This window comes from Octopus bimaculoides, chromosome 9 (assembly GCF_046866305.1).
Source record: "Octopus bimaculoides isolate indiv1 chromosome 9, ASM4686630v1, whole genome shotgun sequence".
In the NCBI taxonomy this organism is placed as follows: Eukaryota; Metazoa; Mollusca; class Cephalopoda; order Octopoda; family Octopodidae; genus Octopus; species Octopus bimaculoides.
The window spans coordinates 65,548,770-65,562,931 of NC_142936.1; the positions used below are offsets into that span (position 1 = coordinate 65,548,770).

General features: G+C 35.8%; 1 protein-coding gene across 5 annotated transcripts in view; it reads left to right on the forward strand.

The window, feature by feature from the left end:
- Window positions 1-14,162, forward strand: part of LOC106872508 (aminopeptidase O) — a 42,549-nt gene that overhangs the window by 7,696 nt on the left and 20,691 nt on the right. For all 5 annotated transcript variants that reach the window (XR_016243161.1, XR_016243162.1, XR_016243163.1 and 2 more), the window contains exons 2-8: window positions 264-1,334; window positions 3,098-3,264; window positions 3,940-4,060; window positions 6,086-6,334; window positions 8,381-8,567; window positions 11,476-11,567; window positions 12,778-12,871. Coding sequence is in view for 2 of the 5 variants with exons in the window: in XM_089357615.1 (XP_089213741.1) it covers window positions 274-1,334; window positions 3,098-3,264; window positions 3,940-4,060; window positions 6,086-6,334; window positions 8,381-8,567; window positions 11,476-11,567; window positions 12,778-12,871 (1,971 nt within the window). In the remaining 3 variants the exon portion in view is untranslated. The remainder of the gene's footprint in view (window positions 1-263; window positions 1,335-3,097; window positions 3,265-3,939; window positions 4,061-6,085; window positions 6,335-8,380; window positions 8,568-11,475; window positions 11,568-12,777; window positions 12,872-14,162) is intronic.

Consider the following 14,162-nt stretch of genomic DNA (forward strand, 5'->3'; position numbering starts at 1 on the left):
TGAGTGTGTGTGTCTTAACAAATACAGAACACTGCTGCCACATACTTATCTTGTGGATGTCTTTCCAGAAATTTAACATCTGTGATTTGATGTTGTTTGAAACCAAACCTTTGCTATGATTCCTCTCAATTTTTATCATTTATTGATTGTTTTCTATTTGTAACTTTTAAAAAAAAAGTTGAAAGTTTTTAGTTTTAAATATGCTTTATCATTTTTAATTTCATGTTTTTTTAAAATTTTTTATTATTTTCATTTTTAACCAGTTAAAAGAAAATGGAACAGAATAATACTAAAGAAAATGATCTGCCTCTGATGGCAAACATAGACACATATTGTGTCCAGCATTATGTTCTGGATTTGACGTGTGACTTTTCTAAAAATATACTTTCTGGATCAACAACACTCTTTGTTAATCGTGTTAAATCAGATCCAGTGAAATCTCATTCACAAAATGACATTTTACAAACAAAAAAACGGAAACACTTAATTACGGACCAAATTATTACAGAGAAGAAACAGAAGAATTGCACCGATGTTTCAAAATGTTCTGAAAGCAATTCAAATAAACTTACAGATTCTTTAAACTCTGATAATGTGTCTCTTGATGAAGAACATTCTAGTTTTCTTCAGTCTGAACAATATTTAAAAGACTGCAATGAAACTGAGTCAAATATTGCAACGCATGATATTACAAGGAATAATGAGAAAATGTCAATTATTCCAAAATTGGGTACTGTTGGATCTTCACAAATTAATTCTTCGTGTTTAGAAGAGGAAATTTTACCAGCAGATATTACATCAAATGATAAAAATGTCAAAGAAATAATTGCATCAACTGGCGATCAGAGAAATCTTATGACTGCAAAGAATATAAGTAAAGAATCTACAGAGTCAGTGAATTCTTTTACAATTTGTCATTTAGAACAGAAACAATTTACCAAAGTTTTACCTGGCAATTCAGATGTTAACCTTCAGACAGTGGAAGATGGCAGTAATCAATATAACCATTCCATATTTATACTTGATGCCTGCGATATTATTGTTTCTGAAGTTACTTTATTACCTCTTCTTTGGTGTGATAAATGCCAAAATAAATGTTTTAAAGAATGTGAAACGGGTGCTGATTCCTCTGCCAAAAGAGAAGAATTTTATCATCAGTGTTCTTTAAAAATTGGTAAAGAAATGTCATTTAAAAATGACAAATGGTCACTGAGAGTTTTTGAGAAGGATCCAACAGAAGAATTCTGCCTAAATTCCAAGTTTGCTATTAAAATTAAATATTCAACACATGCCAAAGGGAAGTCATTAAAATGGGTACCAGATCAAGATGGGAAGTAAGTTTGAGATTTTCTTGAAACATTTATATATATATGTATATGTATAATACTAATTCACAGCCTTTTCTATTTTTACTTGGTTTATGCCATTTTTGTAAGCAATTTTTGTGGCTATTTACACTTATATTGGGCATATTCATCATCATCATCATCATTTAACGTCCATTTTTCATGCTAGCATGGGTTTGACGATTTGACTGGGGACTGGCAAACCAGATGGCTACACCAGACTCCAATCTGATCTGGCAGAGTTTCTACAGCTGGATGCTCTTCCTAACGCCAACCACTCTGAGAGTGTAGTGGGTGCTTTTTACGTGTCACTGGCACGAGGGCCAGTCCAGCGGTACTGGCAACGGCCACGCTCCAATGGCGGTTTTTACGTGCCACCTGCACAGGAGTCAGTCCATTGTTTTGTTCACATACCACCAGCACAACTGCCAGTAAGGCGAAGCTGGAAACGATCGCGCTCAAATGGTGCTTTTTACGTGCTACCGGCACGGAAGCAAGACCTGCTCGGATTGTGCTGCTAGCACTCCACTGGCACGGGTGCCAGTCATTGAATTTAGTTCAGTTTCGATCTCAGCTTGTGAAAACCTGTTGGGGCAAGTGAGGTATTACAGGGACAATTCATATTAATTTCACCAACTTTATTGCTATCAGGTGGTATATAATTGTAATTGTTGTCATTATGTGGGAGATATGCCAGAGCTTCATTATTGTAGCTAGGCTTACGATTAGATATGTCCTGGTTAGCAGAGAGCAATGATATATGGGAAGATGCACTGTTTATTATGGAATATATGATGGCTTTTGGATGATTCAAAAAGTGATTAACATAAGTTAGATGCTGATTTGGTTTTTGAAGAGACACACACACACACACACACACACACACACACAGGATTTAAATATGAGCTACTATAAGTTTCATGCTTCTGATTGCCATGTACTACTGAGCAATTTTTCAGGCTAAAAGATTGCCCAGTAGTACACAGTATACTATACAAGCTTGCCCAACTATTGTGCTATCAGAAGCATGCAGCTTATTGTAAACTCACATTTAAATCCTGTGTATATTAAATATCTCTTACTGGATGGAATACTTTTTTTGTTGATTCTCACTGAAATGGAACAGTACACTATATATACAAGTAACCGAGACCTTTGGTGATATGATGTGCTTGAGAAGACTTGTCAAGCCAAGTAAAGTCATGGCTGATGCCAGTGTCATGTAACTGGTAGGACATAAAAGCACCTGTACCGGTGGCATGTAAAAAGCACCCATTACACTCTTGGAGTGGTTGGCAGCTGTAGAAACCATGCCAAATCAGACTGGAACTTGGTGCAGCTCTCCGGCTTACCAGTTCCAGTCAAACCGTCTAACCCATGCCAGCATGGAAAGGAGACACTAAATGATGATGATATATATATACACACACAACACAACAATAAGCTGATTTCAGTTTCCACTCGTCAAATTCACTCACAAGGCTTTGGTTTTCCCAAGGTTATAGTAGAAGGCACTTGCCCAATGTGCCATGTAGTAGGACTGAACCCAAAACCCTGTGTTTGGTAAGCATACTCTTCAACCATACAGCTATGCCTGTGCCTGGATACATTAATGTATTTTAAGATGTTAGTATTGTTATCATAAAAACAGTAATCTGTATTTATTGGTATTGATCTTATGAAACTATACACTACTATCAACATCTTTATTACTAAGGTTTTTTTTTCTTTATATTTACCAATCTTTTCAGTATGTGCATGTTTACTTGTGGACACTGGATAAACAATAGATCATTATTTCCGAGTCAAGATCATTCTGAAGCTCTGTCTACTTGGCAAGCCTATGTTACTGTTGAGAATATTCACACAGTTATCATGACAGGAGATAAAGAACCTCTGATTACTAACACTGAAAATGGTAAGCATTTGAATTATATTTTGGAAAAACTACCTCCTCCTCAGGTTTACTACAGCTGTTTATGATGCGTTTTTTTTATTGATGAACAAATCAATTACATCATGAAAGAAACTGTTTTCTTCAGGTGAATTAAAATGTTAGGTCAAGTCTGTATACGGATTAATATATGCATGAGTGTCCAGGCTAGGGTTTCTGAAAGTGAGTTTGAAGTAACCCCAATGTTCTGTGAAAAATTTCTGGGGTTCTGCAAGATAAAGTGTCTTTTTATAAAATTTAATGAAAAGTCATTTTATGAAATAAATTGTATTTAAATTTTTCTATGTTTTAACATTATTTTTCTATTTGAATAATTTCTTTCTGAAAATGTTTAGGGCATTTGTCACTGAGGAGACTAAATCAGACTGAAACACTGGTGTTCTGAATGATCCACTGACCTTTTGAGTGAAACTCTGTTTTTAACACAAGTCTCTTTGAGAAATTTTTTGGAAGCAAAATGCTACAAGCTAGTGCCATTCCACATTTGTATACACATATAAATCCTAGACACATCAGAACTTTTGTTTCATTTAATATTCTATTAAAATTAGCTGAATTGATTACCTTCTTCCTTAAAGGAAATATGCTTTTCACTACACATATGTTTTTAACATAAATTAATTGTATTTCTTTTTGTAGGAAAGTTTTGTTATTTTTACCAGTCAACCATGTTGTTACCTAGTTCTACATTAGCCATAGCAGTCGGACAATGGGAACATGCCACTATAACACATCTCATGTCCACATATCAAGATTCACAGTAAGTTATAGTTTCTTTTCTTAACTCATTTTTATTGGCCTGTTTAAATTATCCTCAGATTTTAGGGCAGCAAACTGGCAGAACAATTAGAAAATTGGTAAAAAACTGACATGACATATGACTTCTCATCATCACTGTTATATCTGAACTGTTATGATATCAAACTTTCTTGATGTTCTCTTATTACTCTCCAGCTGTATATCTTCAGCAAGCACTCCATGATATCTCTATTCAATAATTCCTACGACCTGTACAATATGACTGCGCATATGACACTCTTCCCAATTGTTCTGTGCATGCTCATTTATACTAACTAGTATAGTTCACTTAGCCAATTACAGGGGTGTACAGATTCCCCTTACAACAAAACTGGATTGTGGATTTGTTTCAGATCTTTACATTTGGAGTTTAACTCTTTAGTATTTGGATAATTCTGTCAAATGTAATGCTTATTTAATTACATTGTTTTGAATTAATCATGCATTATCTTGTAGCTTCAAGACTTCAACGACATCATCATTATCATTTTATGTCTGTTGTCCATGCTGGCATGGGTTGGGTGGTTTTACCAGGGCTGGTAAGCTGAGGGGCTGCACCAGACTCCAGTCTGATTTGGCATGGTTTCTACAGCTAGATGCCCTTCCTAACGCCGACCACTCCAAGAGTGTGGTGGGTGTTTTTATGTGCCACTGGCATGGATGTTAGTTGCACAACACCAGTATCTGCCATGGTTGCGATTTTACTTGGCTTGCTGGGTCTTCTTCTCAAGCATGGCATATTGCCAAAGGTCTCGGTCATTTGTCATTGCCAGGTTAGGTGTGAGATGTTGGATTTGGCCAGTTTGAACATAAAGGAGGCAGAATATTTTGGCTAGATATGGCTGGTTTAAATGCTAAAGGGTTGAATTCCACTGAGGTCAATTTTGCTTCTCATCCTTTTTGAGGGTTGATAAAATAAAGTACCAGTCTAGTACCAGGGTTGATAAAATAAAGTACCAGTCTAGTACCAGGGTTGATGTAATCAACTTGCCCTTCCTCTCAAAATTATTGACCTTGCACCTAAATCAGAAACCATTATCCAGTGTCTCTGTATTTCTCAGGAGACCTTGGAGATGCACCGAGGAAGTTCTTCTCCACAAGGCAGGCCTAAATAAGGTATTTTTATGGAAGATAAGGGATTGCTTATATACTCAAGTGTCACCTCTTTTTGCTACTAATATTGTCCAAAAGAAAGGCAATGGCCAATAAAGTTTGGCACCAGTACCATTGCAGGCATTACCAATCTGAAGACATTGAGCTGGAATAGACACCACAAGGCCTTCTGCCTACTGCTCTAACAACTTTGCCAATCCACTACCCTCAATTAATACTTATTTTATACTTATTTATTGATTCTCAAAAAATGAAAGGCAAAGTGGAACTTGACAGGATTTGAACTCAGAGTACTGAACACCAGAACCCACATTACAAAGCATTCTATCTGATGCTTTTTGACTGCCAAATCTCTGCTGTTTTGTTTAGGAGCTGTTTAAAGTGTTTTGCAGAATAAAATATCACTTCTTGGTTTCCATAGTAAAATATTTATTCCATGATTATGGTTTATTTTTTTGAAATATTTTCATTCCCTGATTGAATTTCCATATAGGTGCTGCTGTGGCTGTGTGATTAAGAAGTTTGTTTCTTAACCCCATGCATAGCATCTTGCGCAAATAGCTTCTACTATAGACCCAGGCTGACTAAGGCTTGCTGTCGAAATATAGTTCAACCAATAAAATATCTATTGCTATCGCATCACACTCTTCGTCTTGTCTGTTTAAATTTTGTGAAGAGTTACATCAATCCTTTTAAAATATTATTATTATTATTATTATTATCATTATTATTATTATTATTATTAATATTATTATTATTATTATTATTATTATTGTTGTTGTTGTTCTTTGTATTATTTTGATGCTAATTTTTGTTTTCCTCTGTCACATTTCATGACAAGCTTCTGATTAATGTTCAATATATTTATCTGCAGACAAAATCAAAAATGGGTTCCTGAATTTTGTGCCTCTATGCATGGTTCTTGCAGTGTCAACTATTCTAAGACTCCTGTGCCTTGTAGAGTTTTTGCTCCAAGAAGTCTCATATTAAAAGCAGAATCAGAATTTAAATCATACCTTCCAAAATGTCTTACTAAGGCCTGTAGCATTTTGGGTCCTTATCCATTTCGCCGATTAGATATCCTTATTACTCCTTCTTGTTTTAGTTGTCTTGGATTGACAAGGTAAGTTAAATTCTTTTATACTTTCGCACACTTACAAATTGTCAAAGTTTAATTACAGATTATACAAAAAGAAAATGTTGTTGTACTTTGGTAGGGTCATAATGGCAATAATAAACACACACACTGGTTCTACCTCACTTCTTTTATTATTAGTCAACTGGTTCATCATTTAACCAGTTAACTAATCCATTGTTTGAGTTATCTTTAGGACAATTAGTAATTCAGCTAGGTTTGTCAAAGTCTTTTCATCGTCATTTGCAACCTCATCAATGAGATAAGCCCTCTCTACTCCAAGTTTGCTTCAGATCTGTGTATAATGTTTCATTTAAAAAAGAAGTCTATATGAGAGGTGATATAAGTACATGGAAATTATGAAAGATTGCTAATGGTCTTTGTTTTTTTTTTCTTTTCTTTCTGTACCTTTGTTAGTTTGTAGCACAGTTAGGTATAGAATTAATTAGAGTACAATTAATTAGGAGCGGAACTGGTTTGCATTACAATTAAGTAGGTACAGAATTAATTTGTAGTACAATTAATTAGTAGAGAATTAATTTGTATCACAATTAATTAGGAACAAAAATAGTTTGTATCACAATTAATTTGGTACAGAATTAATTTGTAGCGCAATTAATTAGGTTGAAAAATAGTTTGTATCCTAATTAATTATATACAAAATTAACTTGTAGCACAATTAATTAGGTACAAAATGACTGTATCTAATTTCTTGGCGAGTAACAGTTTAAATGGGTTTGTAGAAACAGACTGTCTGATTGGCTGAAAATAGCTACAAAAATAGTCATATGATGTCAGTTCTCTCAAATAACAAAGTAATATGACAGTAAAGAACATTTGGATGTGTGCCAAAATCATAGCTGTTACGTTAGTAACTGAACAAAAGCAAACTGACTACTTGTTGCTTCTTTATGAACAACAGATGGTTATGTATCTGTATGTATGCTTGTGTACATTTGTGTGTGTGTATGTGTGTGTGTGTGTGTGTGTGTGTGTGTGAGAGAGAGAGAGAGAGAAAGGGCAGAATAAGAGTTAGAGTTAGTAATAGAGGTAGACAGAGTAAGAGTTTGTAAGAAAGGAAAACAGAGCAAGAGATAGTAAGAGAGGAAGACAGAGTAAGGGATGGTAAGAGAGAAAGACAGTAAGAGTTAGTAAGACAGGAAGGCAGAATAAGAGTTTGTAAGAAAGGAAAACAGAGCAAGCGATAGATAATAAGAGCGGAAGACAGTAATAGTTAATAAGAGAGGAGGAGAGAATTAATCAGAGAAAGCCGTAAAAGTTACACTATATAAGCGCAGGAGTGGCTGTGTGGTAAGTAGCTTGCTTACCAACCACATGGTTCCGGGTTCAGTCCCACTGCGTGGCACCTTGGGCAAGTGTCTTCTACTATAGCCTCGGGCCAACCAAAGCCTTGTGAGTGGATTTGGTAGACTGAAACTGAAAGAAGCCCGTCGTATATATGTATATATATATATATATATATATATATGTATGTATGTATGTTTATATATATATATATATATGTATGTATGTATGTTTGTGTGTCTGTGTTTGTCCCCCCACCATCGCTTGACAACCGATGCTGGTGTGTTTACATTCCCGTAACCTAGCGGTTCGGCAAAAAAGACCAATACTAGGCTTACAAAGAATAAGTCCTGGGGTCGATTTTCTTGACTAAATGTGGTGCTCCAGCATGGCCGCAGTCAAATGGCTGAAACAAGTAAAAGAGTATATTATCATCAGTTAAAATAATACTAAATATGATATTAAATAAGTTATTTAATTAATATTATTCTATATTTTAGGGCATTGAACTTTCAGAACCTTTCAGACGCCAGGCAAAATGCTTAGTGGTATTTCATCTGCCTTTATTTTTTTAGTTCAAATTCCTCCAGGGTCAATAAAATAAGTACTAGTTGAGCACTGGGGTCAATATAATTGATACCGTTCCCCCTAAATTATTGGCCTTTTGCCAAAAGAGGAAACCGATATTATTCCATATTTAAAATTTTATTTTCTTTTTTAAAATTTTAGCCCATGTGTGATATTTTTATCCCAATCTGTGTTGGTTGGAGATGGAAGCTTCTGCAACTGTTTGGCACATGAACTCTGTCATTCGTGGTTTGGGCTTCTTATTGGACCGAAAGACTGGACAGAAGAATGGATGACAGAAGGTTTTGCTTCCTTTGTAGAAGATATTATACACACTGATTTGATTGGAGTAAGCAAAATACCTTAATGTATATATCTATCTATCTATCTATCTATCTGTCTGTCTGTCTGTCTGCCTGCCTGTCTGTCTGTCTCTCTCTCTCTCACCACATGGTTCCGGGTTCAGTCCCACTGTATAGCACTTTGAGCAAGTGTCTCCTACTATAGCCTCAGGCCAAACAAAGCCTTGTGAGTGGATTTGTTAGACGGAAACTGAAAGAAACCTGTCATATATATATATATCATCATCATCATCATCATCGTTTAACGTCCGCTTTCCATGCTAGCATGGGTTGGACGATTTGACTGAGGACTGGTGAAACCAGATGGCTACACCAGGCTCCAATCTGATTCGGCAGAGTTTCTACAGCTGGATGCCCTTCCTAACGCCAACCACTCAGAGAGTGTAGTGGGTGCTTTTACGTGCCACTGGCACGAAGGCCAGTCAGGCGGTACTGGCAATGATATATATATATATATATATATATATATATATATGTATATATATATGTGTGTATATTTGTTTGTGTGTCTGTGTTGGTGTGTTTACGTCCCCGTAGATTAGCGGCTCAGCAAAAGAGACCAATAGAATATGTACTAGGCTTACAAAGAGTAAGTCTTGGGGTTGATTTGTTTGACTAAAGTTGGTGCTCCAGTCAAATGACTAAAACAAGTAAAAGAAAGAATTAAAAGAATTATTAGCTTGATAACGGAGAAGCTACTTATTTTACTAAACTCCTCTATAATTTTGACTTAAATTATTGAAAGAAAACACACGACCAGCACATTGTATTTGAAATATAATCACATATGGATCACGCTAAGGAATATAATAGCAAGAATGAGAAACAGGAGAAAAATAGGCTGTGATCCCATGAGGCTTGGACATTGTTCTGTCTGTAAATATGAGAATATCATTGGTTAATCATTAAAGCAGATGGTTCCAAAATTATTTATGGATTCTGTGTGAGATTGTTCTGTTAAAGGAATGATATTAGGTCCTCTGTGGTATTTTAGTGTTTTCAATTGGAGGAAAGTTCTTACATTATTATGCCTGTAATGATAATGTATCTGTTCATCTATAATAATAAATGCCAAAATGAATTTCTGTGTGTCAGTGTGTCACAATTTGTCCCGCACCTCACTGTTCAACGACACTTCTTCTACTCCTCTTGCTGGGGTGAGAGTAATAGTAGGCATAGAGACAGTGAGGGCGGTAGTAGATTGACAGTTGAGATGGTAATGGGAGTGGTAGTAATAGTATGAGCTGTAGTCGTGATAGAGGCGGAGGTGATGGTGATGATGATGGTGGTGGTGGTGGTGGTAGCTGAGGCGGTCAAGCATGATGGTGATAGTAAGAGATGTGAAAGACAGTGGTAATGGTGATAGAGGGGAAGGTGGTGAAGTCAAAGGTGTTGATGATGGTGGCATCAGAAGTCTGAATGGTGTATGTAGGGTAGTTGTGGTGGCGATGGTGGTGGTACATGTGATGGTGATGATTGAAAACAATCAACAGAAAGAGGGAGAGAGAGAGAGAGAGAGAGAGAAAGAAAGAGGTTAGACAGAAAAAAAATTGTATAAAAAATGTTGTTTATCATGAAGCTTTGCAATAAGTTCCAAGTTGACATATATCATTATTTTGACGAAAATTGTTCATTGCTTCAAAATATTGGTCAAATTTAATGAAATTTAATATGTACTCAATGCATGAAGTGTCGTTATTGGGCTCAAGGCCCAATGAAGAGCCCTCTACAGGAGCTAGCTCAAAAGCTGCCCAATAGGGCGGCTTTTAAGCTAGTTCACAGTATGTTCTGGCAAATTTGAACATGAACATGAATGTGCCAGTTTTTTTAGTCTCTCTCTTGACTATTTGTGTTGATAATGTGGGACTCATTAATGTAAAGGTACTTTGAGACATTGCAGTTTTACAACATCATTGTGTGTCTTTTCAGTCAAAGCTACTCTTGGATCAATGATTTTAACAAGTGTAGTGGCTCGTGTTTATAGAAACCAGCATAAAGATTACATTGTGTAAGAAAATTTATATTTTTGCCTATGGTCAGTAAGTGTTATTTCCTATTTGTTTCTGTCTCGAAATCAAAGGAAATGACTACTATTCCCTTCAAATTCTGCTTTTATGACCTGGATATCAATGTTTTGAAACTGACCTATTTTCTATTACATTTGAGACAGATTCAGCACTGAGTTACTAAAGCAGAATTTTCTAGAACTTTCTGCTCAGTATCACAGATTTGCTTATTATTTGATTGACCTTAACCACTTGAACCCTTAGTGGTTGACAACATGTACATCTCTGATCATGAGCAGGAGTAGTTGGGGAACATGATAGCCGTGTGTTGAGAGGGATTCTTTGGGGTTTGGACAACTGTAACAAAAACAAAGTTTGAAGGAAATATTAGCCATTTATGATACTTTCTAGGGGTAAGCAAATAGGAAATAACAGTTGCTACCCAAAAACAAAAATCATGTTACACAGTGTTGTTTGTTGATGCACACTGGAGGTTTGCCAAACAGATAATAATTCATTAGATGTATGCAAAACTGCAAGAATATAAAAAGCATATAAATTATTATGTTTAACCCTTTCATTACTGTATTTATTTTGAGATGCTCTGCATTTCTTTCAATTATTTTAAATATAACAAAGAATTTAGTAAAATTACTTAGTTATCAATAAGTTAGTGTTAAGAACATAAATTCTGACTAAGGTTTAGTGGACGATTTTTATTCAAAACTTATGAAAACAAGACATTTGTACTACACAGCCAGAGGCAGTTTCAGCCGGGTTGGTAATGAAAGGGTTAAAATGTATTCTTAAAAGTCTCTTGTTTTTTGAGCTATTTTGAAAATTGTTTCATAACCTCGGATATTTTTCAAACATTATCTATTTTCTTTAGTTAGATGAACTATTTGAGTTACGAGCCTTCTTGAAATATAAATTACTTTCTGCTGAACTGGAACATACTGATACGAGTCTGCAAATTATGAGGTTAGTAGCTTATTAATTTCTGATGTTTTTTATTCCTTTAAATGTATGAAATAAACATTTCATACCAAATCAAACTGGAGTCGGGTGTAGCCCCTCAGCTTACCAGCCCTGGTCAAACCATCCAACACATTCCAGCATGGACAACGGACATTAAATAATGATGATGATGATGAATAAGCTCATGATGTTATGCATCTATTCTTTTCCATCTTTGCCTTGCTAATTACTTGGCAACCTCTCTGGTGTTGGTGGCATGAAAAAAGCACCCTGTTCACTCTGTCAAGTTGTTGGCTTTAAGAAGGACATCCAGCCATAGAAACCATGCCAAAGCTGACATCAGAGCTGACACCATCTGAACATGGCTGATGCCAGTACCTCTTGACTGGTTTCTGTGCCGGTGGCACATAAAAAGCGCTATCCAAATGTGATCGATGCCAGGCCCACCTGACTGGCTCCTGTGCCGGTGACACATAAAAAGCACCCTCTACACTCTCGGAGTGGTTGGTGTTAGGAAGGGCATCCAGTTGTAGAAACATTGCCAGACCAGATTGGAGCCTGGTGCAGTCGCTGGCTCTCCAGATCCAGTCAAACCTTCCAACCCATGCTAGCATGGAAAACGAACGTTAAACGATGATGATGATGATATCTATTTATATATAAATATGTGTGGGTGAGTGTTACTCTCTCTTTGCTTTGACGACACATCATAGTTGTAAAATAAATGTCACCATCATGCCAGTGGTGTCCTTTGTTTTCAGTCTTCTGTGAAAACACATCTGGTCATAGGGAAATATTACCTTATTTTGAAGCAGTTGAGAGTTAGTAGCACTAAAGGCATCAGGCCATAGGGAAATCTGCTGCAGCAAATTTTGTCTGACTCATGTGAGCATGGAAAATGAATGTTGAAACAGTGGCAATGATATCCTCTATAATATTCTCTATTGCAGTGGGTTTGCTAAAATTGTTTGCACTTTGGAATAAATAATATGACAGAATAGTGTTTTATTTCATTCATGTAGGTCCCAAGCTCATTCCTTCAGCACGTCAACTACGACTTCATTTTTCTCTGCAAATAGGTTCAGTGTCAGTCAGATATGTACTAATAAGATGCTGGGATCAGTTCTGTTAGCTATAATCCTTCATTACTTGTATTATCCGTAGTCCTAAGGAAGAAATTCACATTTCTTTTAGTCTTACTATATAATTTCAGACCAAACAGGGATGTTCCTGAAGAAAAGAAAACTAATTATATTAAAAATGGTATGAACCCTGAGAAAAAATGTATGCAAGTACATTATTTAAAAGTAAGTTAATTCCTTATATTTTTTAAATGGTTTCATTTGTTCATTTTATTAAATCATCAGATAAAATTTTTTTTTCCATTTATTTTAATTTTTAATTTCATTAACAATTTTAACAATTCAGTCACTAATATATTCTCTTTCATTACCAATGTTCCACTAATTAATTTGTCAATGCCTTGATGGTAGAAATCACCAGGTCTTGTCTTAAAGAAATCTTTAAACACATCATTGTTGAATCGAAGCACCTTGTAGAGCTTTCCTTCTGAGCTCTTGAATAGCATTTTTAGTCAAATTAGCAATATGGAGGGTGGATGGGGTGACTGTTGTTGTGTTAAAAAAGTTCACTATGTTGCCAGTTGAATCATTTCAGCTAGGTTGCCCATTGAGTGAAGGTGGCAGACAACAGTAATATGAGAGCATCTGTTATGCCAATTCTCTTGTGGATTGGCATGGACCCTCATAGATGACCTTGTACAGTTGATCCTTATTGAACTGAACCGGTGAGCCTGGATGCAGAGAGTCTGTGAGGTTGAATTTCCCCTCCTTGATTAAAAACCATTCTCTGCAGTTCTTTCAGTAATATTGCCTTCTCCAAACATAGCACATATGTCTTGAGTGGCTTTGGTAGCTATGGAACCTCAACTGAAAGCAAAGAGAAGCAGGTATTGAAAAAACTCATTTTATTTTTGTACTTGGTACTGTCTATCTCTCTCTCTCTCTCTTTTTCTCACCATGTACCTCCTCTATAGCAAGACACCTGTTTCTGTCTCTCCGTCACACTCGAACAGTTCATCTGACACAAGATTACCTCCAATGCCTCTTCTCCTCTCAAAGGATCTTTGTCTTGCAAATTACTTGGTGACCTTGCCATTGTTGGTGCCATAAAAAAAGTTAAAATTTAATGAAATTTCAAAAATGAACAAAAGTTGTAGTAGAATGGTGCTAAAAAAAACACCCCACAAAACACTACAATAAAAATATTTTGCGTGTTAATTCAAATAACATTGGAAAGAAATGAAGATATTTATAAGACAACTGAATACGTCCATTTTTCATTGTTGGTATGGGTTAGGTGAATACATTATTGAGGCATTGATTTGTAGCTGGATACCTTCCCTTGCTGTTGCTAAATCTTATTTATTTTCAAGTAAGGGATCATTTATTTTTACACATCTTTGAAGGTGTAAAGCAAGCAGACAATTTGTCAGCAGTAGTGATAACAACAGCACTGAGTATTGTGGGTGTCTTTTGTAGAATGCAAATGTAAACACACACACACACACACATGTAT